This window comes from Ovis aries, chromosome 3, assembly GCF_016772045.2.
Source record: "Ovis aries strain OAR_USU_Benz2616 breed Rambouillet chromosome 3, ARS-UI_Ramb_v3.0, whole genome shotgun sequence".
Taxonomy (NCBI): Eukaryota; Metazoa; Chordata; class Mammalia; order Artiodactyla; family Bovidae; genus Ovis; species Ovis aries.
Window position 1 is genome coordinate 174,050,657 of NC_056056.1, and position 25,280 is coordinate 174,075,936.

The 25,280-nt window shown below is 40.9% G+C and overlaps 1 protein-coding gene across 11 annotated transcripts in view; it reads right to left on the minus strand.

The window, feature by feature from the left end:
- The window catches only part of SLC41A2 (solute carrier family 41 member 2), a 144,274-nt gene that overhangs the window by 74,089 nt on the left and 44,905 nt on the right, over nucleotides 1-25,280 (minus strand). For all 11 annotated transcript variants that reach the window (XM_060413157.1, XM_060413154.1, XM_060413153.1 and 8 more), the window contains one exon: nucleotides 6,794-6,901. In XM_060413157.1, coding sequence (XP_060269140.1) covers nucleotides 6,794-6,901 — 108 coding nt within the window. The remainder of the gene's footprint in view (nucleotides 1-6,793; nucleotides 6,902-25,280) is intronic.

Consider the following 25,280-nt stretch of genomic DNA (forward strand, 5'->3'; position numbering starts at 1 on the left):
ATGTTTTGGTTAACAGTAATGATGCATTTTTATTGAAATAATTCCATAAACTGAAATTTTGTATATTGCTTCATGATGATGCTTTCTAAATATTTTCAGAGTCAAAGGAATGTTGCTTTAACATGTTTTTAAATTTTAATATTTTACACATACTTACTGCTTCACATGATCAATTGAGAAAATTTTGCATTTAAATTTTGGATCTTTTCAAAGTGTAACAATGGAGCAATGTGTCTGGCTTCTAAGACATCAAAAAAGTAATGAAATTTCATTGGTATCTCAGCTTTTATTGAATTCATGACAATTTTAGTACCTTCTCAAGAGTAGGATAGTAGGATAGAGATCATGTAAGAATAATTTGTATACTCAAGGTGTAAGATGTTTCCAATAAAAGAACTGCTTTTCTGTAAGCAATCACTGATTATTAGTAAGTCCTGTGACTGTCACCTTCAGCGTGTACTAGTAAGGCTATTTTATCCAAGCAATCCTTCTTAATATATAACTTTTCTCCCTTGTTTTTATATCTTACTAAAGTACATCACAAGGCAGCTTTGAAATTCCTTCTGTCATGTAATTTTCCTTAGGCCAGAAGAAGTTTTGAATCTGCAATAGGGACTCCAGCTTTGAGAACCATAGCTTAGAAGGCCCCACTTTGGTCCTCCATTAGCCGTGCCCCTTTCAACAGGGTGAAGAGTGCATGGGACCCAAGCAGCGTGCCCATTCAACACCTATGCCTCACCCCCTTCTAGGCCACACTTCAGATACCTAGGACCGTAGAAGTCCATGACCAAATGGCCTTGAGTCCAATTCCAGGGCCTCTTCCTGAAGCCAATCCTCCTGAAGACAGGCCATGCCACCTCTGGTGCATGCTCAAGCCCAGAAGTGCTCAGAGGCTGGCTGGCTGCTGGGGGTGTAGATGGATGTGAGGTCTGAGGGATGTGTGAGGTCTCCCACAGTGCAGACCAGACAGCCAAGGGTGGGGAATGAAGTGGGGCAGGGCTCAGATCAGGAACTGGCTCCTTCTACAACACTGTTCCAAAACAGAAGCCAAGGAGTCCAAGAAGTATAACTTTGATCTTGGACTTTCAGATCATCAGAGGAAATATTTGCAAAGGTGGAAAGTTGGAGATTTTTTAAAACATGTGTAAGCTTGTTGTATAATTTTAAACTAAGTACACATATGGCTACATGGGCCTCTCTTTTTATTCCTGCCCCAGGCTCAACTGTGAAAGTGAATCTGTACAGAATGCTTTTAAATATCTGATACTATTACACTGACATCATTATACTGATCAGATACAAGTATACTGATCAGATTCCAGTAACCTGGAATGGTCTTCTCCCAGATTTTGATATGCCTGACTCACTTTTATCATTCAGGGTCCTTGGCAGCTCAGCTGGTAAAGAATCCGCCTGCAATGCAGGAGACCCCGGTTCGATTCCTGGGTCAGGAAGGTCCCTGGATAAGGGACAGACTAACCACTACAGTACTCTTGGGCTTCCCTGGTGGCTCAACTGGTAAAGAATCCACCCCAATGTGTGAGACCTGCATTTGATCCCTGGGCTGGAAAGATCCCCTGGAGAAGGGAAAGGCTACCCACTTCAGTATTCTGGCCTGGAGAATTCCATGGACTGTATAGTCCATTGAGTGGCAAAGAGTCGGACATGACTGAGCGACTTTCACTTTCCATTTTCCAGCTTACACACCACCTCAGAGAAGTCATCTCTAACCACCAAATACAAAACAGCTCTTGTTAATCACCCTTCATCACATTACCCTGTTTTATGTTTTTTACTGCCTCTACCAATAGCTGAAATTGTTTATGTAAATTTTACCACAGCAGAGACCATGCCTGCCTTGTTATTCATCTGCAAACTCATGGATTCTTATCTAGTGCTATGAGTTATAATTTGGAAATATCATTATTTATTTTTTGGCTTGAATTGTCCCAGATCTGGTTTGTATGTTACCCTTTCATCATGTAACTATCATTCTTTGTTTGTTTATCCTAGCATTTCTTTATACTTTATGGCACAAGATGTTCCAGGGTCATTTTGAACTTTTATGTTCCAATCTAAGAAACTCCAGCTTCTATTATTCTCCAGTTCTTTTAATACTCAATAATGTAAAATTATAGACTAGACTAAAGTGGATTTACAAAGTAATTCTATGTGGTTTGGTTCCAACTGATACCTCTGATGCTAAAGCTGAAACTCCAGTACTTTGGCCAACTCATGTGAAGAGTTGACTCATTGGAAAAGACTCTGATGCTAGGAGGGATTGGGGGCAGGAGGAGAAGGGGACGACAGAGGATGAGATGGTTGGATGCCATCACTGACTCAATGGACATGAGTTTGAGTGAACTCCCGGAGATGGTGATGGACAAGGAGGCCTGGCATGCTGCGATTCATGGGGTCACAAAGAGTCGGACATGACTGAGCGACTGAACTGAACTAACTGACTGACTGACTGATATTTCTGTATATTAACTTCAGCCAACTACAGAGATAAGCCACAGGGTCATATTTACAAATAATATTTTTTTAATATAAAAGTTAAGTTTTACAACATACATACCCCAGATATAGTATAGTGGTACTAAGACCAAGACCATAGGAGAGCATTTTTACAATGTAGAGGAGGAGATTATTCAGTTAAGTTCACTTGCTCAGTCGTGTCTGACTCTGCGACCCCATGAACTGCAGCACGCCAGGCCTCCCTGTCCATCACCAACTCCCAGAGTCCACCCAAACCCATGTCTATCGAGTTGGTGATGCCATCCAACAATCTCATCCTCTGTCGTCCCCTTCTCCTCCTGCCCTCAATCTTTCCCAGCATCAGGGTCTTTCCAAATGAGTCAGCTCTTTGCATCAGGTGGCCAAAGTATTGGAGTTTCAGCTTCAACATCAGTCCTTCCAATGAACACCCAGGACTGATCTGCTTTAGGATGGACTGGTTGGATCTCCTTGCAGTCCAAGGGACTCTCAAGAGTCTTCTCCAATGCCACAGTTTAAAAGCATCAATTCTTCGGCACTCAGCTTTCTTTATAGTCCAACTCTCACATCCATACATGACCACTGGGAAAACCATAGCCTTAACTAGATGGACCTTTGCTGGCAAAGTAATGTCTCTGCTTTTTAATATGCTGTCTAGCTTGGTCATAACTTTCCTTCCAAGGAGCAAGCGTCTTTTAATTTCATGGCTGAAATCACCATCTGCAGTGATTTTGGAGCCCCCCAAAATAAACTCTGACACTGTTTCCACTGTTTCCCATCTATTTCCCATGAAGTGATGGGACCAGATGCCATGATCTTCGTTTTCTGAATGTTGAGCTTTAAGTCAACTTTTTCACTCTCTTCTTTCACTTTCATCAAGAGGCTCTTTAGTTCTTCTTCACTTTCTGCCATAAGGGTAGTGTCATCTGCATATCTGAGGTTATTGATATTTCTTCCAGCAATCTTGATTCCAGCTTGTGCTTCCTCCAGCCCAGAGCTTCTCATGATGTACTCTGCACAGAAGTTAAACAAGCAGGGTGACAATATGAAGCCTTGACGTACTCCTTTTCCTATCTGGAACCAGTCTGTTGTCCCATGTCCAGTTCTAACTGTTTCTTCCTGACCTGAATACAGGTTTCTCAAGAGGCAGGTCAGGCGGTCTGGTATTCCCATCTTTTCAGAATTTTCCACAGTTTATTGTGATCAACACAGCCAAAGGCTTTCGCATAGTCGATAAAGCTGAAATATATGTTTTTCTGGCATGGCTGAGAAGAGCTACCCCAGGCCTGAGGCCAGGGGCGGTGGCTGAGCAGAGCTACCCTAGGCCTGAGGTAAGGAGCAGTGGCTGAGCTTTGCTGGAACAGCTGTGAAGAGATACCCCACATCCAAGGTAAGAGAAACCCCAGTAAGATGGTAGGGACTGAGACAGGGCATCAAAGGGCAGACAGCCTGAAACCACGATCACAGACAACAGGCCAATATGATCACACAGACCACAGCCTTGTCTAACTCAATGAAACTAAGCCATGCTGTGTGGGGCCACCCAAGACGAACAGGTCATGGTGGACAGGTCCAACAGAATGTGGTCCACTGGAGAAGGAGATTATTAGGGTTTTGCTATTGTGTTTATTTATTGGTTTTATAAACTCAGACACAGTCATCCTGTACAAGTAAAAGGAAAAGTTCTGGAATATGACTTATTTCACTGCATACTACCCCTGTGTCTTTGGGAAAGTTACTCAACTGTTCAAAGCCTCAGTTCCTCCTCTGTAACACAGGAATAGTGTTTATCTCATAGGGTTTGTTATAAGACATCCTAAAGCAGTTAGCACAGTGCTGGCACATTATGTGTACACGTTAAGTCCCTTTAGTCATGCCGACTCTTTCCAACTCTATAAGCCTGCCAGGCTCCCCAGTCCATGGGATTCTCCAGGCAAGAATACTGGACTGGGTTGCCACTCCCTTCTCCAGGGGATCTTTCTGACCCAGGGATCAGACTCACATCTCCTGTCTCCTGTGTTGTCAGGTGGGTTCTATATCACTACTGCCACCTGGGAAACCTGGCACATTATGAGAACTCACTAATACCCAATACTTCATTATTGCCTGGATGGAGTATGGCTATATGACCTTTTATATATAAGCAAACAGCTTAGAAGTTTCCATAGGATATCTGTAGCAGTTCTTGAAAAAGCAAATAGTAATGTTAATAAAACATTACTTAATGCATTTCCTTTCCAAGCATCTGTTTCACTCAAGAAAACTTAGGGACCTCACAGCTGCCTGGAGAAAAATGAAGAGAGGGGAGAAGGACGAAAAGCGGGCTTCTAGCAAAATACAGCTGTTCAGCTTCCACATCTTCATTACCTTTAGATACACAAATGTTTTTTCCTAGTTCACAGACAGATTCATAGGTTGCATCTTCTTTAAAGGAAAAAACAAACCTCATACACTAACAGCACTACAATCAGTAATGACAGCTTAGTTAATTTGGGGCTAACATTCAATATGGTGCTAGAAAAGACTCTTGAGAGTCCCTTGGACTGCATGGAGATCAAACCAGTCAATCCTAAAGGAAATCAACCCTGAATATTCACTGGAAGGACTGATGCTGAAGCTGAAGCTCCAATACATCGGCTACCTGATGCAAAGAGCCGATTCACTGGAAAAGACCCTGATGCTAGGGAAAGACTGAAGGCAAAGGAGAAGAGGGTGGCAGAGGATGAGATGGTTAGACAGCATCACCGACTCAATGGACATGTATTTTAGCAAACTCCATGATACAGGGGAGGACAGAGGAGCCCGGGGTGCTACAGTCTACAGGGTCGCAAAGAGTTAGACATGACTTAGCAACTGAACAACAACAACAACAACGTTCAATGGGCTGACGGTTCATTGAAGTGAGCCTCAGTAGCTACATGGATTTAATCATAATTTGGTTCCATGATGGTGGAAACCACAAAGAATATTATAGTGAGAAAACAAAATCCTTTTCAGCTACTAAAAAAACACTCAGAACCCTGCTAGTGGCAGTATTTTTAGAAGTGTTTAATGTTTCTGGATGACTATTTTCTACTATGTGGCTAAAGCCATAAAAGTATGCTTTTTCCCTCCCCCGAACAATAATTTCATCTTAGAATCTGCCCAAAAGAAATTAGAGTATAAAACTGTATATACAAGAATAATCATAACAGTAAAACATTAAAAAGAACCTACATATTCAATAATAGATTAAATCCCAGTAGAGCTATACAACAGAAAAACACACAGCCAATAAAAATGGCATAGGTCCACATTTCTTGATATGGAAAGATGATCATGATGTCTCTTCAAATGGATATCAAAGATTATAAATGAGAATCTATACGATTCCAGTTCTTTTAAGAATATAGTGTGTGTGTGTGTGTGTATATATGTGTGTGTGTGTGTGTGTGTGCGTATATATATATATCACATTATGCTATACCTATGCGTAAGTAGAGTTATCCCAGTTTATCTGCTCTGCTCTGCTAAGTTGCTTCAGTCGTGTCCGACTCTGTGTGACCCCATGGACGGCAGCCCACCAGGCTCCCCCATCCCTGGGATTCTCCAGGCAAGAACACTGGAGTGGGTTGCCATTTCCTTCTCCAATGCATGAAAGTGAAAAGTGAAAGTGAAGTCGCTCAGTCGTGTCTGACTCTTTGCGACCCCATGGACTGCCGCCCACCAGGCTCCTCCGTCCATGGGACTTTCCAGGCAAGAGTACTGGAGTGGGGTGCCATTGCCTTCTCCGTATCCCAGTATAGAAGGATCTATAACAAAATAGTAATAGAGATTATATCTAGGTAAAGAATTGAGGGTAGCTTTTCATTTTCTTCTTTATACGTTTTCCCTTTCCTTCAGTTTTTACAATAAGAATGTATTACTTTTACAATCACAGAATCTCAGTGTCTGACTTGCCCATATCTTAAGCACTGATGATGATTGCCAGAATACCTTGAAATGAAAGGAGGCAAGAATCCTACTCCTTCTCAGGGTAAAGGAAGGCCTGTAATTCCCAAATCAGACAGCCCAGGGAACTTTTAGGACATGATAACAGGCATAACTACTTAGCATAGCCCTGAGGTTCAAAAACTTATCAGTAGACAGAGGAGAAAATTTTTTTCCTCATAAACGTTCTCCTTAATAGAGAGGAACAGCATATATGATATATATACACACAAAGAGACACAGACACACACACACACACATATATATTTGTGCGTGTGTGTGCACATGTGTAGAAAATATACATACTTAGAGGTAGGAATAAACTTACGGCAGTGGATAATCTGGATGCCAATGTCATTTCCAAGTTCCCTTTGAGACCAAGAAGTGCAGGAACTAAAATGAAAACTTCTGTTACTTTTTTGAACACCTCCCAGTGCTGTAAAAAAAAAAAAAAAAAAGAATTTTTAACACTCTTTAAAAACACTTTAGAATAAGATTTCCAAAAATGTCAGCTTTTTTTTTCAATGTTGCATCTACATTTTAAGTAACTACATAGATCATTTAATCACTGAACATTCAGCTTAACCCATTCCCATAGATGGGGGAAAAGTGGAAACAGGGACAGATTTTGCTTTCTTGGGCTCCAAAATTACTACAAATGGTGACTGCAGCCATGAAATAAAAAAGACGCTTGCTCCTTGGAAGAAAAGCTATGACAAACCTAGATGGCATATGAAAAAGCAGATATTACTTTGCTGACAAAGGTCTGTATGGTCAAAACTATGGTTTTTCCAGTAGTCATGTATGGATGTGAGAGTTGGATCATAAAGAAGGCTGAGTGCCAAAGAACTGATGCTTTCAAACTGTGGTACTAGAGAAGACTCTTGAGAGTCCCTTGGACAAGCAAGGAGATCCAGCTAGTCAATCCTAAGGGAAGTCAATCCTGAATATTCACTGGAGGGACTGATGCTAATGCTGAAGCTCCAATATGTTGGCCACCTGATGTGAAGAGCAGACTCATTGGAAAAGACCCTGATGCTGGGAAAGACTGAGGGCAGGAAAAGAAGAGGGCGATAGAGGATGAGATGGCTGGATAGCATCACTGATTCAGGACATGAGTTTGAGCAAACTCCAGGAGACAGGGAAGGACAGGGAAGCTTGGCATGCTGCAGCCCAGGGGGTGGCAAACAGTTAGACATGACTTAGCGACTGAACAACAACTCCTCTCCAGAGTTCTGAAGCCTTGAGTTACTTTAGAAGACTCAGTTAGGGTTGGGAGTAATAGCTGATAAAGTCATTATATCTCATAGTATATCTAGCTTGCTACACAATCTTTTTTATTTTATTTTATTTTTGCTGCCCTGGGTCTTTGTTGTGGCACACAGACTTTCTCTAGCTGTGGTATGTGAGTTTAATTGCCCAGCATCATGTGGGTTGTTAGTTCCTGGATCAGGGATCGAATTCCACATTCCTGTAAAGCAGAGTCTTAACCCTTGGACCACCAAGTTCAGTCTGACTCTGTTACTCTTTAAGTCTCCTTTATCTCTTAATGATGCCAAGTCAATGTAACTCGTGATTAGGAGCACAGAGTCAAGAACCAGATAAACTGTATTTGAATCTTGGTTCCAACACTGATTATAACCAACCTACAGAAAAATTCAGTTCAGTTCAGTTCAGTTCAGTTGCTCAGTCGTGTCCGACTCTTTGCCACCCCATGAATCGCAGCATGCCAGGCCTCCCTGTCCATCACCAACTCCTGGAGTTCACTCAGACTCATGTCCATTGAGTTGGTGATGCCATCCAGCCATCTCATCCTCTGTCGTCCCCTTCTCCTCCTGCCCCCAATCCCTCCCAGCATCGGAGTCTTTTCCAATGAGTCAACTCTTCGCATGAGTTGGCCAAAGTACTGGAGTTTCAGCTTTAGCATCAGTCCTTCCAAAGAACACCCAGGACTGATCTCCTTTAGGATGGACTGGTTGGATCTCCTTGCAGTCCAAGGGACTCTCAAGAGTCTTCTCCAACAACACAGTTCAAAAGCATCAATTCTTCAGTGCTCAGCTTTCTTCACAGTCCAACTCTCACATCCATACATGACCGCTGGAAAAACCATAGCCTTGACTAGACGGACCTTTGTTGGCAAAGTAATGTCTCTACTTTTGAATATGCTATCTAGGTTGGTCATAACTTTCCTTCCAAGGACTAAGTGTCTTTTAATTTCATGGCTGCAGTCACCATCTGCAGTGATTTTGGAGCCCCCCCAAAACAAAGTCTGACACTGTTTCCACTGTTTCCCCATCTATTTCCCATGAAGTGATGGGACCGGATGCCATGAAAAATTACAGTAATATTATTAGCTAGTTTCACAAATGAAGAAATAGAGATTCAGATAAAGTGATTTTCCCAAGACCAAAAGATGGGACCTAAAATTGACCCCAGAAGTTCTGAGCTGTCCCATGTTCTGCTCCCCATTTTAGGATGCGAGGCAAGAGGCTGCAGAGCAGAGGATCATAAAGAGCACGAAACTGGAAATCAGAAAACCTGTTATCAAGGCATGGATCTGGCACAAACTGGCTGTGTGATCTTTGATGAGTTATATACTTTCCTGATTTCAACTTCTTCAACCATGAAATGAAGATACTATCTGTCCTGTCGAGCCTATGGAGAAATACCATGATAATGAAAACAACAGATATTAAAGCACTTTATAAACTGGAAATGCCATACAAATGACTAACACAAAATGCTACTTCACAAGTGCTATTAAGAGGTGATTGTCCCACTATGAGACATTAGTAGCTAAGCCTCTTAATTTATGCCAAAAGATATCAAGAATATAGTCCTGTCACTAACATCAATACAGTTGAGAAAAGACTTAAATCTATTAGATAAGTGAAAGGAAATTTTAATTTGTCTCCAAAGTTTCCCTAGAGGCTGTTCCAAATAGATGTAGAACTAGGGGCTAAAAAGAGTTCAGGAAATATTTGTCAGACCAGTCTCTGGTAAAAACCTGGTTCAAAGGATTCACAAGTGAATCCATCCAGGGATTCAATTAAGGATGGAGCTAAAAGAAGTCAATAAAGGACGGAGTTAAAAGAGGCGCTGGGGGTCCAGAAACCTCTCAGATTCCTTAACCTATCAAAGAAACTACCAAACAATTTTGCCTGTGTTTTATGTTGGATAAGAATTCTGCTGTCCTAGTGGGATATGCATCCTTCCGAGATGATGGTGATGATGATGACGAATAACAACAGACAATAATAATAATAAATACTAACAGCAGTCAACATTTACTGATTGCTTGTTGTGTGCCAGTCACTGTTCTAGCCTTCATCATTTAATTTTCACAACAAACTTATGAGATAGCATTTTTATCAGATTAGACATAATTCAGGAATATGTTTTACCTAGGTCATAATTTTAAGACACCTACCTATACAATGATTTTAAATTTCTCTATCAGTCACACGCAATCCCACTGTAGATCTGTTGGGATGCAGTCCACTGGGTTACTAACATCCTTCCCGAGTTTAATTAAAATCAAATGCTCCTGTGAGAATTCCTATGAAAACACTTATACCTAGCATTGATACAATAATAATAACTTTCACATACTGCTTTCCTACCTTGTGCCCAATAGATTCTGCGTTCTTCTCTCTATAACCTGAACACATGTACTTATTGAAGCTCTCAAACTTTCTGAGCTCACAGCACCCGTAGCACCTCAGAAATGTTTTCATGGCTTCCTTTGGTCAAAAGAAATACCTAACAGTCCTGCCAAGCAGCTAGGTCCAAACAATTTAATAGGTATTTATTCCCTAACAACTTTATAGCCTTCTAAAGAAATATCACAAACACTGGAAGGAAAATATTGTATTTTTATGTCCTCTAACAACATTAATTCCTAATGGGATGTGTGCATCTGTTGGGCACTGCATAACTTCTCAAACCTTGTAACTGGAAACCACTGCCTTCATTTCTCGTTCCATACTGACTTTTGTGTGACATCTGCTTTTTTTCCCAGCACTGTTGAAAATCTCGTTTTGCAGAGGTATGTCATCAAGAGAAATGGAGTATGATCTAATGCTGAATGCTGAACCACCTCGAGCCAGTGGTCTGCAGAGATGTCCAAGAAATGTCACTGTTTCCCTCAAAAATTTAATATATACCACAGCGCCTCTAAGGTCCAGCCACACAGTTTGGGATATATGAGAATGGTGAGAAACACTACAGTCAAAGGGAGGAATTCTGGAATCAGATTATCTGGGTTGAAATTCTGATACTAATGAGAAGGTAACAGGCAGGAAGCCCAGGGGTCTCCTAACAGAGGAAATAGGCTGCAAGTGTCAGACATTTTTTAATCTCTCTCTTTAGTGGCAGGAGGAAACAAACTACTAGTGTTATATTTTTTCCCATTCTCTATGAAAATTTAAAAAGAGGTTTCTTTTAAAATTCTGTGTTGCCATGACAACACCTGGTTCCACCTGAACTTAATGATTTCAGTCGCTCAGTTGTGTCCGACTCTTTGCAACCCCATGGACTGCAGCTCGCCAGGCCGCCCTGTCCATCACCAACTCCCAGAGTTTACTCAAACTCATGTCCATTGAGTCAGTGATGCCACCCAACCATCTCATCTTTTGTCGTCCCCTTCTCCCGCCTTCAATCTTTCCCAGCATCAGAGTCTTTTCCAATGAGTAAGTTCTTTGCATCAAGTGGCTAAAATATTAGAGTTTCAGCTTCAGCATAAGTCCTTCCAATGAATATTCAGGATTTCCTTTAGGATGGACTGGCTGTATTTCCTTGCAGTCCAGGGGACTCTCAAGAGGCTTCTCCAACACCACAGTTCAAAAGCATCAATTCTTTGGTGCTCAGCTTTCTTCACAGTCCAACTCTCACATCCATACATGACTACTGGAAAAACCATTGCTTTGACTAGATGGACCTTTGTTGGCAAAGTAATGTCTCTGCTTTTAAATAAGCTGTCTAGGTTGGTCATACCTTTTCTTCCAAGGAGTAAGCATCTTTTAATTTCATGGCTGGTCACCATCTGCAGTGATTTTGGAGCCCAAGAAAATAAAGTCTGTCACTGTTTCCCCATCTATTTGCCATGAACTGATGGGACCAGATGCCATGAATTTCAGTTTTTTAATGTTGAGTTTGAAGCCAGCTTTTCCACTCTCTTTCACTTTCATCAAGAGGCTCTTTAGTTCTTCTTCACTTTCTGCCATAAGGGTGGTATTATCTGCATATTTGAAGTTATTGATATTTCTCCTGGCGATCTTGATTCCAGCTTGTGCTTCATCTAGCCTGGTATTTTGCATGATGCATTGGAGAAGGAAATGGCAACCCACTCCAGCGTTCTTGCCTGGAGAATCCCAGGGATGGGGAGCCTGGTGGGCTGCCGTCTATGGGGTCGCACAGAGTTGGACACAGCTGAAGTGACTTGGCAGCAGCAGCAGCTCTGCATAGAAGTTAAATAAGTAGGGTGACAATATACAGCCTTGACGTACTCCTATCCCAGTTTGGAACCAGTCCATTGTTTCATGTCCAGTTCTAACTGTTGCTTCCTGACCTGCATACAGGTTTCTCAAGAGGCAGGTCCGGTGGTCTGGTATTCCCATTTCTGTAAGAATTTTCCAGTTTGTTGTGATCAACACAGTCAAAGGCTTTGGCTTAGTCAATATACAGAAATAGATGTTTTTCTGGAACTCTCTTGCTTTTTTGATGATCCAACAAATGTTGGCAACTTGATCTCTGATTCCTCTGCCTTTTCTAAATCCAGCTTGAACATGTGGAAGTTCCCGGTTCATGTACTGTTGAAGCCTGGCTTGGAGAATTTTGAGCATTACTTTACTAGCGTGTGAAATGAGTGCAATTGTGCGGTAGTTTGAGCATTCTTTGTATTGCCCACCTGAATTGAACGTTTCTCAAATCTTGAATTAACCAATGCATTTTTCTTATGGAAATGTTTGCCTTAAGCTATGTTAATGAACTATGTATTTATCCTAGACTCTTGTCTTCAAGTCGGTTCTGCCTAGGACTCAGAACCAACTTGACAAGCCAGTATATTTTACTCATGCAAATATTCTCTTAAACTATGTTAATGAGACTGTATCTGCTTGGAAACCTGCCTTTCTTGTCATGTCAATCATTTTATGGCCGAGGACAACTCACTTTGTGCCAATTTTATCTCAAAATGCATGTTGCGGGTGAGGGGCCTGGTGCCAGTCTCTGAGTTTTGAGACATTTGCTTTCCTCTAATTAGCAGACTGCCTACTCCAGTATTCTTGCCTGGGAAATCCCATGGATGGAGGAGCCTGGTAGGCTGCAGTCCATGGGGTCGCGAAGAGTCGGACACAACTGAGTGACTTCATTTTCACTTTTCACTTTCATGCACTGGAGAAGGAAATGGCAACCCACTCCAGTGTTCTTGCCTGGAGAATCCCAGAATGGCAGAGCCTGGTGGGCTGCCGTCTATGGGGTCGCACAGAGTTGGACACTGACTTTGCAGCAGCAGCAGTAGCTATATAACATCCAGCTAAAGACTAGCAGGGGGGCACTCTTTCTGCTCTCTTCTGATGTCTATGTCAGAAGCTTTCTCTATCTCTTTTACACTTTGTACTTTAATAAAACTTTATTACACAAAAGCTCTGAGCAATCAAGCCTTGTCGTTGGGCCCAAATTGAAATCTTCTTGTCTGGAGGCCAAGAATCCTGGTGTCTTTGGTGGCTCAGCAACAACCTTTCACTATTTTTACTGTATGCCTTGAGTATGCTATGTAAAACTATGCTTTACTTTCTTCACCTAAAATAGGGTCATAATTGTAGCTACCTCATACAATTGTGTTCAGGACCATTTCTATACCTTGTAATAAATAACAATATTGAGAGTTTGTTAGTTCTAACACCAAAACATATTATCAGTTAATCTTCCTGTAAGGAGGAAGTAATGAAAAAAAAGAAAAAAGGGGAATGCTGATATAGCTAGTAACCCTGTTAGGGGAAGCACACTGACTGAAACTGCCCTCCCTGGCCAGGCACCATAGTAACCATTTGCATGAGTTGTTTTCCGACAGGAGGTCCTGGTAAGGAATACAGAACTAATAAGCCACCACCAACTGGAAGAGTTCAGGAAAGGTCAAAAGGAGAAACCACATGTCCGACCACCTCGCAGAATCCTTCTCTCTGGCATCCATCTTGGCTGAACAAGGTGTGCACCACCAGGAAGGACTTTGAGTCAGCTGACTGGCTAAAGACAACCCAGAAACTAATTCCATCACCATAAAACCTGAGACTGCAAGCCATGTGACACAGCTGTTCTCCTGGGTTCCCTTACCCTACTGCTCTCCACCCGGATGCCCTTTCCCAATAAAATCTCTTACTTTGTCAGCACATACATCTCCTCGGACAATTCCTCTCCGAGTGTTAGACAAGAGCCCAGTTTCGGGCCCTGGAAGGGGTCCGCCTTCCTGCAACACCTCCAGTAAATTTCACCTACTTACAAATTCTGCCATGATACAGACATGTCCTCCAAGGCAGATTATTATGCAGTACAAGCTTCCACAAGAATCTGCCCTACAGGAAATCAATTTTTAATCTTACCTAATTTTGGACACCTGTCAATAACCAGAATCTTGGGCAAGAACCCACTTCTCAAATGTAATGTCGGATTGCTTACAAATGTACTACATTTGAAACTTAAAAATCCATTACTGCCCCAAAGGTCAAACAAATATGAAACTTAAGAAAAAAAGAATAACATAAGCTGCTGCTGCTGCTGCTGGGGAATACATAAATAGAGTCTTAAAAATAAATAGAAAAAGTTAAAAAATATCTGATTGGTAAAACATGCTTAAGCAATTTTAAAACAGTTAGCAGAGAAGAATTGTTTCTCATTTCAACTTAGTTTTAAAAAGTTAAACCCATTCACTTTTAAACGTATGACTCAATGACCAACCTCATTCATAATTATAAAATGCAAATTAAAAGATGATCAACTTTCTTCTGTGAGACTGATACGGGTCAAAAAGTTGGATAAAGTTTGAGAGTTTGGGATGGACATGTACTCACTGCTATATTTAAAATGGATAACCAACAAGGACCTGCTGTATAGCACATGAGACTCTGCTCAATGTTATGTGTCAGCCTGGATGACAGGGGAGTCTGGGGGAGAATGGATAAATGTACATGTATGGTTAAGTCCCTCAGCTGCCCACCTGAAACTATTACAACACTGTTAATCAGCTATATTCCAATACAAAATAAAAAGTTAAAAAAATAAAAATTTTAAATTTTAACAACTTGGATAATACTCTGTTGGTAAGAGTATTAAAAAAAGGAAATAGGCACTCTATTATACTTTTGGTGAGAACATAAATGAAATGTAAAGGTAGAACCAGACATCTTGGAATGTGAAGTCAAGTGGACCTAAGAAGCATCACTATGAACCAACTAGTGGAGGTGATGGAATTCCAGTTGAGCTATTTCAAATCCTGAAAGATGATGCTGTAACAGTGCTGCACTCAATATGCCAGCAAATTTGGAAAACTCAGCAGTGGCCACAGGACTGGAAAAGGTCAGTTTTCATTCCAATTCCAAAGAAAGGCAATGCCAAAGAATGCTCAAGCTACTGCACAACTGCACTCATCTCACATGCTAGTAAAGTAATGCTCAAAATTCTACAAGCCAGACTTCAGCAATACGTGAACCGTGAACTCCCTGATGTTCAAGCTGGTTTTAGAAAGGCAGAGGAACCAGAGATCAAATTGCCAACATCTGCTGGATCATGGAAAAAGCAAGAGAGTTCCAGAAAAACATCTATTTCTGCTTTATTGACTAAGTCAAAGCCTTTGACTGTGTGGATCACAATCAACTGTGGAAAATTCTGAAAGAGATGCGAATTCCGGACCACCTAACCTGCCTCTTGAGAAATCTGTATGCAGGTCAGGAAGCAACAGTTAGAATTGGACATGGAACAACAGACTGGTTCCAAATAGGAAAAGGAGTATGTCAAGGCTGTATATTGTCACCCTGCTATTTAACTTATATGCAGAGTACATCATGAGAAACTCTGGACTGGAAGAAACACAACCTGGAATCAAGATTGCCGGGAGAAATATCAATAACCTCAGATATGCAGATGACATCACCCTTATGGCAGAAAGTGAAGAGGAACTAAAAGCCTCTTGATGAAAGTAAAAGGGGAGAGTGAAAAAGTTGGCTTAAAGCTCAACATTCAGAAAACGAAGATCATGGCATCCGGTCCCATCAGTTTAGTTCAGTTCAGTTGCTCAGTCGTGTCCGACTCTTTGTGATCCCATGAATCGCAGCACGCCAGGCCTCCCTGTTCATCACCATCTCCCGGAGTTAACTCAGACTCACGTCCATTGAGTCTGTGATGCCATCTAGCCATCTCTCCATGGGAAACAGATGGAGAAACAGTGGAAACAGTGTCAGACTTTATTTTTTTGGGCTTCAAAATCACTGCAGATGGTGACTACAGCCATGAAATTAAAAGACGCTTAATCATGGGAAGAAAAGTTATGAGCAACCTAGATAGTATATTCAAAAGCAGAGACATTACTTTGCCAACTAAGGTCTGTCTAGTCAAGGCTATGGCTTTTCCAGTAGTCATGTATGGATGTGAGAGTTGGACTGTGAAGAAGGCTGAGCACCGAAGATTTGATGCTTTTAAACTGTGGTGTTGGAGAAGACTCTTGAGAGTCCCTTGGACTGCAAGAAAATCCAACCAGTCCATTCTGAAGGAGATCAACCCTAGGATTTCTTTGGAAGGAATGATGCTAAAGCTGAAACTCCAGCACTTTGGCCACCTCATGCGAAGAGTTGACTCACTGGAAAAGACTTTGATGCTGGGAGGGATTGGGGGCAGGAGAAGAAGGGGACGAAAGAGGATGAGATGGCTGGATGGCATCACTGACTCGATGGACGTGAGTCTGAGTGAACTCCGGAAATTGGTGATGGACAGGGAGGCCTGGCGTGCTGCGATTCACGGGGTCGCAAAGAGTCAGACAGGACTGAGTGACTGAACTGAACTGAACTGAAGGTTTAACTTTGGGGGGGGGGGGAATTCAGCAATATGTATCAAATGTAAAATGCACATAATTGTGAACTAAAAACTCTACCTCAAGGAAAGTTACCTTACAAATAAACTTGAACATGAGTTCAAACACATACATATAATGAGTCAACTTCATCATTGTTCATAATCACAAAAGAGCTGAGACACTTTAGATCTCCTTCATTAGGTAACTTGGTAGAAAAACAATGATACACCTTTGCATAGCTGGAGAAGAATCTGGTAAATCTGTGTGTATCTATAAGGAAGCTCCAAGATAAATTAAGAAGAGCAAGGTAAAGGGCAGCATTATAGGGTGTTTTTTGCTTGTGTTTTTTAGTGAATACACACACATATTAACATGTATGTACGCATCTTCATCCATTTAACTTCAGTTGAAGGCGACAAAAAAATTTATACCCCTAAATTCTAGAGAAGAGAATAGGGTAAGGGCATGGAGAAGACTCTTTTCTCCATTACATATTCTTTCATACTGCTTAGATATGCTCAACCAGATACACATTTTTCATTAAACTTTTTGAAGTAATTATAGATTCACATGCAATTATAAAACATAATACAGAGAGATTCCCATGTACCCTGTATCAAATTTACCCCAATGCTAATATCTCTCAAAACTCTAGGACAATCTCACAACCAGGATAATGACATTGATAGTCAAAATACAGCACATTTCTATCACCACAAGGATTCCCTACTGCCCTTTTATAGCCATGTCCACTTTTCTTCACTTCCAGTCCCTTCTTAGTCCCTGGCAAACACTAATCAGCTCTTTATGTCTATAAAATGTCAACTCAAGAATTTTTATAAGTGAATATAGTACGTATAGCCTTTTGAGATTTGCTTTTTCTGCTCAGCATAATTCTCTGGAGATTCATCTAGATTGCTGCACGTGCCAATAGTTGACTCCCCTTTGTTGCTGAGCAGTATTCCAGCACATGAACTTACCAAAGTTTAACCATTCAGTTTTTGAAGGACTTCTGGGGTGTATCCAGTTCTTGGCTATTATGAGTAAAGCAGCTGTAAACATTCACATATAGGAATTGTATAAGCATAAGTCTTCATTCTCTGCAATAAATGCCCAGGAATGCAATATCTAGGTTGCAAGACAGTTAGTGTCTAGGTTTTTGTTTTGTTTTTAAAGAAACTATTAAAGTGTTTTCCAGAGTAACTGTATCATTTTAAATTCCCACCAGCAATATATGAGTGATGCCATTTCTCTGCATTCTCAATGGCATTTGATACTACTACTGTTTTTCATTATAACCATTCTGATAGATACATAGTGATAGCTCACTGTGGTTTTCATTTGTATTCTCTAATGGAGAAAGATACTGAATATCTTTTCAAGCTTATTTACAATCCCTACACATTCTTCAGTAAAATGCCTTCATTTTTTTTTGCCAATTTTCTAACTGGGCTGTTTTTGTTTTTACTGTTGAGTTTTTGAGAGTTCTTTATTCTAGCCTTTTGTCAGATGTATGGTTTGCAAATATTTTCTTCCACTTGGTAGCTTGTGTTTTCCTTCCTTTAATGGAGTCATTCACAGAACAAAAATTTTATTTGATGAAGTCCAATTTATCCATTTTTCCTTTTGTGGATCATCCTCTTGGTGTCAAGTCTAGGCATGTTCACCCCTCCACCAATACCACAGTCTTGATTACTGTCGTCATTTTAATAAACTTGGAATCAAGGAAACAGATCCTTTCCACTTTATTTTTATTTTCAAAAAAGAAAATTCTACATTCTGTGCCTTTGTGTATACATTTTAGAATATTATTTATTCTATTAAGAAATCTTATGGAGATTTTAAAAGTTCTGTTATACACTACATCAATTTGGGAGAACTGACATCTTTACTATGTCAAATCTTCCAAGCCATGAATACAAGTTTCTCCATTTATTTAGATGTTCCTTGATTCTTTCATTGGTGTTTTATAGCTTTCAGCATATAAGCCCTGTACACGTTTTTTAAGATTTACATCCAGGTATTTATTTTTTGAGTAAATATTATTGTCATCAACCACGAACTGGAACTTGCCATGGGTAATTGCCATGTACAAGGATTAAATCAGGTGTTGTTTCAGCCGTTGATCTCCAACACTCCCTGAAGGACTTCAGGGTGGAGAGCAGAAATGAGGTACTCTGCGCTCCGGGAAAACTGGCAGGACAGGTCTTCAGATAGTCAGATAGTCTCAGGAGCTGATTTTATGAGCCCAATTCTTCTATCTCCTCATATCTAGAAAAACACTAAAATCCTTCATGGTGATGACTGTTTCTCATGACTAGCAGAAGCTTCACGAGACCAGCAGAAACTTTCTACAAAAAAATATATGCTTGATTGCATGTGCAACCCCTTTACTAAAATCACGAATATACTGTCCTTTCCCCCTGCATCTCTGGAGCAGTCTCTCAAAACTTAACTCACAACTTTTACATTGTGCATTTTTTTTCAGTTGACAGTTATTTTAAAATTTTAACATACTCATTGCTAGAATCTGAATTTCTTTTTTTTTTTTTTTTTAACATATTGGGTGTCCATGGCCTTACTGAGCTCATTTATCAGTTCTCAGAGTTTTTCTTTTGATTTTGGTAGATTCCTTGGGATTTCCTAAGTAGACCATCATGTCATCTGCAAATAGGAAGTTTTATTTCCTCCGTTCCAACCTGTATGTCTTTTATTTCCTTTTCTTAAATTATTGCATTATGCTGAATAAAGGTAATGAGTGTGGACATCCTTGCTTTGAACCTGTTCTTAGAGGAAAAGAAATCAGTATTTTACCATTAAGTACAAGGTTGAGGAAGTTCTACTCTATTCCTATTTAAGTTTGTTGTTATGTTTTTTTTTAATCATGAATGCATGTTGAATTTTGTCAACTGGTTTTTCTGTACCAGTTGATACAGTCATGTGATTTTCTTCTTTAGCCCTTTTATATGGTGAATTACAGTGATTTTCAAATTGTGAACAAGACTTTCATCCCTGGAATAAACCTCATTTTCCATGGTGTATAATTCATTTAATATGTTGCTAAATTCTATTTGCCAATGTTTTGTTAAGGATTTTTTGGTCTATATTTATGGCAACTCACTCCAGTGTTCTTGCCTGGAGAGTCCCAGGGACGGCGGAGCCTGGTGGGCTGCCGTCTATGGGGTCACACAGGGTCGGACACGACTGAAGCGACTTAGCAGCAGCAGCAGCAGCAGGAGCAGAACTATTGGTCTGTGGGTTTTGGGAGACGGGGTTGGGTTTGTTTGTTTGTCTTTTGCATTGTCTTTGGTTTGGTCTCTGGGTAATACTAGCTTTCTAAAGTGAATTGGCAAGTGTTCCTTCCTTATCAATTTTCCAGAAAAACTTGTGTAGAATTAGTGTTGATTCTGCTTTAAACATTTGGTAGAATTTTGGGGTGAAACTACCTGTGTCTGAAGATTTCTTTTTGGGGAGTTTCTAAAAGTATGAATTCAAATTCCTTAGCGAATAAGAGCTATTCAAAATACCCACTTCATTTTGGGTGAAATGTGGTAACTGCATTTACACTTTAAGTTGTAAAATTTATGTGTGCAGAGTCATTTATAGCATTTCTTTACTATCCTTTTGATGTCTGCAGAATCTGTAGTGATATCCCCTATGTTGCTCTGTTACTGGTAATGTCTTCCCTCTTTTTTTTCATTGTCAGTCTGCTACAAATTGTCAGTTTTACTGATCTTTTCAAAGAATCAAATGCTTGTCTCACTGATTTTTTTTTCTATTATCTTCCTGCTTCCAATGTCATTGAGTTTTGCTTTTATATTTATTATTTCCTTTCTTCTGCTTGCTTTTGGTACATTCTATTCATTTTTTCTAAGTCTGAGATGGGAGCTTAGATTATTGATTTGATGATTTTTTTCATTCTGAGGTATGCATTCAGTTCTATAAACTTCTATCTCTGGACCACTGCACCTGTGACTCACAAATTTTGATACTGTACTTTCATTTTCACCCAGTTCAATGTTTTGTTTTATTTTTCTTGAGACTTCCTCTTTCACCAACGGGTTATCTGAAAGTATGCTGTTTCATCTCTGAAGATTTTGCTGTTACTGCTTTCAAGTTTGTGGTCCAAGAACATACTCTGATTTCAATATTTTGAATTTGTTGAGGTTTCTGTGATGGCTCAGGATATGGATTATCTCTAAATATGATCAGTAAGAGCTTGAACAGAACGGCATTCTGCTGTTTTTTGGGTGGAGTGTTCCATGAATGTCAGTTAGATCTGGTTGATTGGTGCTGTTGTCAAATTCTTCTATATCCCTACTATCTAGTTGTTCTATCAATTACTGAGAGAAGAGTGTTGAAGTCTCCAACTATAACTGTGGATTTTTCTATTTCTCTTTCCAGGTCTCTTGGGGCCCTCTCATTATCAGCTGACAAGATGAAACTCCCAGCACTCTACTTGCCCTTCCCTGATACCATCTTGGCTAAAGTACTACAGCACCTCATTACAGCCTCCTATACCCCACCCTGGCCCCCAGCTTTACTGAGGTATAACTGACAAACAGAACTGTAATATATTAAAGGGTAAAGTAGGATGACTTAAAATACATACACATTATGAAAGCAATTCCACCAAAAAGTTAATTAATATATTCATCACCTCACAGTTACTTTTTCTTTTTTCAGTGAGAATGCTTTAGACCTATCCTCTTAGTAAATAACAAGTATACAATACAGCATTATCAACTGCAGTCACCATGCTGTACATTAGATCCTCAGAACACACTTAGCTTATAAGTGAAAGTCTGTACCCTTACCAGCTTCTCCCTGTTTCCTTCACCCCCTCAGGCCCTGGCAATTACCACTCTACTCTCAGTTTTTATGACTTGACTTTTCTTTGATGAGAGATACCATGCATTATTTGTCTTTCTCTATTTTATTTTACTTAGCAGAATGCCCTCCAGGCAACCCACTGGGGCTCTGCTGAGGTGGCTGTGGGTGGGGCCACAGTTTTCTCTGTAGTGCTTGGCTAGAGTAGAGCAGTTATTGTCTAAAACCTTTCTGACTTGTTAGGGTGTTTCTCTCCTAGTCCTTCAGCTACAAAGACCAGACTTGTGTTGGTTTGGCTTTGTCTGCCGTTGTTTGCATATCTCTGCTCCTGGCTTTTTTAGCTCCAAATCTGGGATAAATGTGGGCTTCCGTGGTGGCTCAGACAGTAAAGAATCTGCCCGCAATGCAGGTGACCCAGGTTTGATCCCTGGGTCAGGAAACTCCCCTTGAGAAGGGAGTGGCTACCCACTTTAGTATTCTTGCCTGGAGAATTCCATGGAAAGAGGAGCCTGGAGGGCTACCATCTGTGGGGTCACAAAAAGTCAAACATGACTTAAGCAACTAACACTTTCACTTTCCGGGATATATGAAGCAAAAGAAAACCTCAGGAACTCATTAATGTTTTGCTCCTTGAGCCCTAAGGGGCCTCGCCAGCCTCTTTCTTCTTTCTTTCAGAGTCTTCTTATGTGTGTTTTATATAAAGTTTCTGGGGTTTGGGGGGTACTTAATGGGAAGGAAAAGTGAAAGTATATTTACTGCAGCTTCCCAGAAGTAGAATTACATTTATTATTTTTGAAATAAAAACCAGAACCATTACAACAGAGTGCGAGTGCCTTCCTCAGGTCACGGTTATGTTAAAAGAGGAATTTTATCTTTAATACAAACTCTTAAAACTGCAGCTATACCTTGTGAGGAGGGACAAGCGTGATGTCCCTAGCTTTGCAAAACGAGAAACTGATGACAAAAATTAATCTAACACTAATACTGTCCTCTTACCTTCTCTTTGCACTTTTAAAAACACACTGGCATTTAATCCACAAAACTTCAACACACTATCCCTTTCCTCTCTGATCTCTCTACTTTACACATCAGAAAAACAGCGTTACTCAGAGTTCCAGCGTCAGTGCATCATTCTATCTGAATTCTGAAACATACACAAACTGCCTTCAGTTCAGTTCAGTTCAGTCGCTCAGTCGTGTCCGACTCTTTGCGACCCCATGAATCGCGCAGCACGCCAGGCCTCACTGTCCATCACCATCTCCCGGAGTTCACTCAAACTCACGTCCATCGAGTCAGTGATGCCATCCAGCCATCTCATCCTGGGTCGTCCCCTTCTCCTCCTGCCCCCAATCTCTCCCAGCATCAGAGTCTTTTCCAATGAGTCAACTCTTCGCATGAGGTGGCCAAAGTACTGGAGTTTCAGCTTTAGCATCATTCCTTCCAAAGAAATCCCAGGGTTGATCTCCTTCAGAATGGACTGGTTGGATCTCCTTGCAGTCCAACGGACTCTCAAGAGTCTTCTCCAACACCACAGTTCAAACGCATCAAATCTTCGGTGCTCAGCCTTCTTCAGAGTCCAACTCTGGACTGGAATGGAGCTTGAGAATTTGTGTATCTAACAAGCTCCTGATGCTGCTGGTTCAAGGAGCACACATAGAGAACCACTGATTCAGATGAAGTCCCATGCGTCAGTGGTCTCTGCTGTAAAGCTGGTGCTCTCGCCTCTTCACACTCTTTCATCTCCTTTTTCCTTGCAACAATATTCATTCCCTCTCTATTGAGAAGCAGTTACATTCCTTTCTTTGTATGTAGTTCTGGTAAAATTACTGATCCGAATGACCCTCTGTTCCAGGGATAAAAATGTAAATTTAAATGGGCTAATCATCACCCACTGATCCTGGGGGTAAGCATGTGACCAGACAAGCCTACTACTGAGCTTTGCCCTAGAATTTGCAAACTTACAGAAGGCTAACGCATTCTTTCCTTCTGTAAAACAAACTAAAAGGATATGACCTCACAACTGTCAGCAGCCACCTGCAATAGGAGTGAATAAGGGCCACAAAGAAAAGTTGAAGTGAAAGACAGAGAGAAGGTAATCATGAATTTAATCATAAATGTAAGCCCCAGATCTACTTATATCTGAGGTAGATATATATCTGAACAGACTCACTGGAAAAGACCCTGATGCTGGGAGAGATTAAAGGCAGGAGGAGAAGGGGACGACAGAGGATGAGATGGCTGGATGGCATCACCAACTCGATGGATATGAGTTTGAGCAAGCTCCAGGAGTTGGTGATGGACAGGGAAGCCTGGTGTGCTGCAGTCCATGGGGTCGCAAAGAGTCAGACACAACTGATTAACTAAACTGAACTGAACTGATCCAAAGATAAGCTATGTTCCCTATAAATAAGGAGATGGTATAGTAGTTGAAATAGCTCAACGTTCAGAAAACGAAGTAGTTGGTATAGTTCAACATTCAGAAAACGAAGATCATGGCATCTGGTCCCATCACTTCATGGGAAATAGATGGGGAAACAGTGGAAACAGTGTCAGACTTTATCTTTTGGGGGCTCCCAAATCACTGCAGATGGTGACTGCAGCCATGAAATTATAAGACACTTACTCTTTGGAAGAAAAGATATCACCAACCTAGATAGCATACTCAAAAGCAGAGACCTTACTTTGCCGACTAAGGTCCATCGAGTCAAGGCTATGGTTTCTCCTGTGGTCATGTATGGATGTGAGAGTTGGACTGTGAAGAATGCTGAGCGCCAAAGATTTGATGCTTTTGAATTGTGGTGTTGGAGAAGACTCTTGAGAGTCTGAACTGAACTGATAGTAGTTGAAAGCATGAGTTTTAGAGTAACAAACTTGGGTTTAATCCATCCACTTACCACTTGCGTGAGCTTAGGTAAATCTCTAAGCTTCATAAAATAAGAATAATATCACCTACCTCAGAGTCTTCCTTATAGGCATCAAATGAGGTAACTCATGCAGAGTCCTGACAGGGAACATTCATGCAAAGAATGATACTTGTTAATTCAGTTCAGTTCAGTCGCTCAGTTGTGTCCGACTCTTTGCAACCCCATGAATCACAGCATTCCAGGCCTCCCTGTCCTTTACCAACTCCTGGAGTTCACTCAAACTCACGTCCATCGAGTCGGTGATGCCATCCAGCCATCTCATCCTCTGTCGTCCCCTTCTCCTCCTGCCCCTAATCCCTCCCAGCATCAGGGTCTTTTCCAATGAGTCAACTATTAGCATGAGGTGGCCAAAGTACTGGAGTTTCAGCTTTAGCATCAGTCCTTCCAAAGAACACCCAGGACTGATCTCCTTTAGAATGGACTGGTTGGATCTCCTTGCAGTCCAAGGGACTCTCAAGAGTCTTCTCCAACACCACAGTTCAAAAGCATCAATTCTTCGGCGCTCAGCTTTCTTCACAGTCCAACTCTCACATCCATACATGACCACAGGAAAAACCATAGCCTTGACAAGACAGACTTTTGTTGGCAAAGTAATATCTCTGCTTTTCAATATACTATCTGGGTTGGTCATAACTTTCCTTCCAAGGATTAAGTGTCTTTTAATTTCATGGCTGCAGTCACCATCTGCAGTGATTTTGGAGCCAAAAAATAAAGTCTGACACTGTTTCCACTGTTTCCCATCTATTTCCCATGAAGCGATGGGACCAGATGCCATGATCTTCGTTTTCTGAATATGGAACTTAAAGCCAACTTTTCACTCCCTTCTTTCACTTTCATCAAGAGGCTTTTAGCTCCTCTTCACTTTCTGCCATAAGGGTGGTGTCATCTGCATATCTGAGGTTGTTGATATTTCTCCCGGCAATCTTAATTCCAGCTTGTGCTTCTTCCAGTCCAGCGTTTCTCATCATGTACTCTGCATATAAGTTAAATAAGCAGGGTGA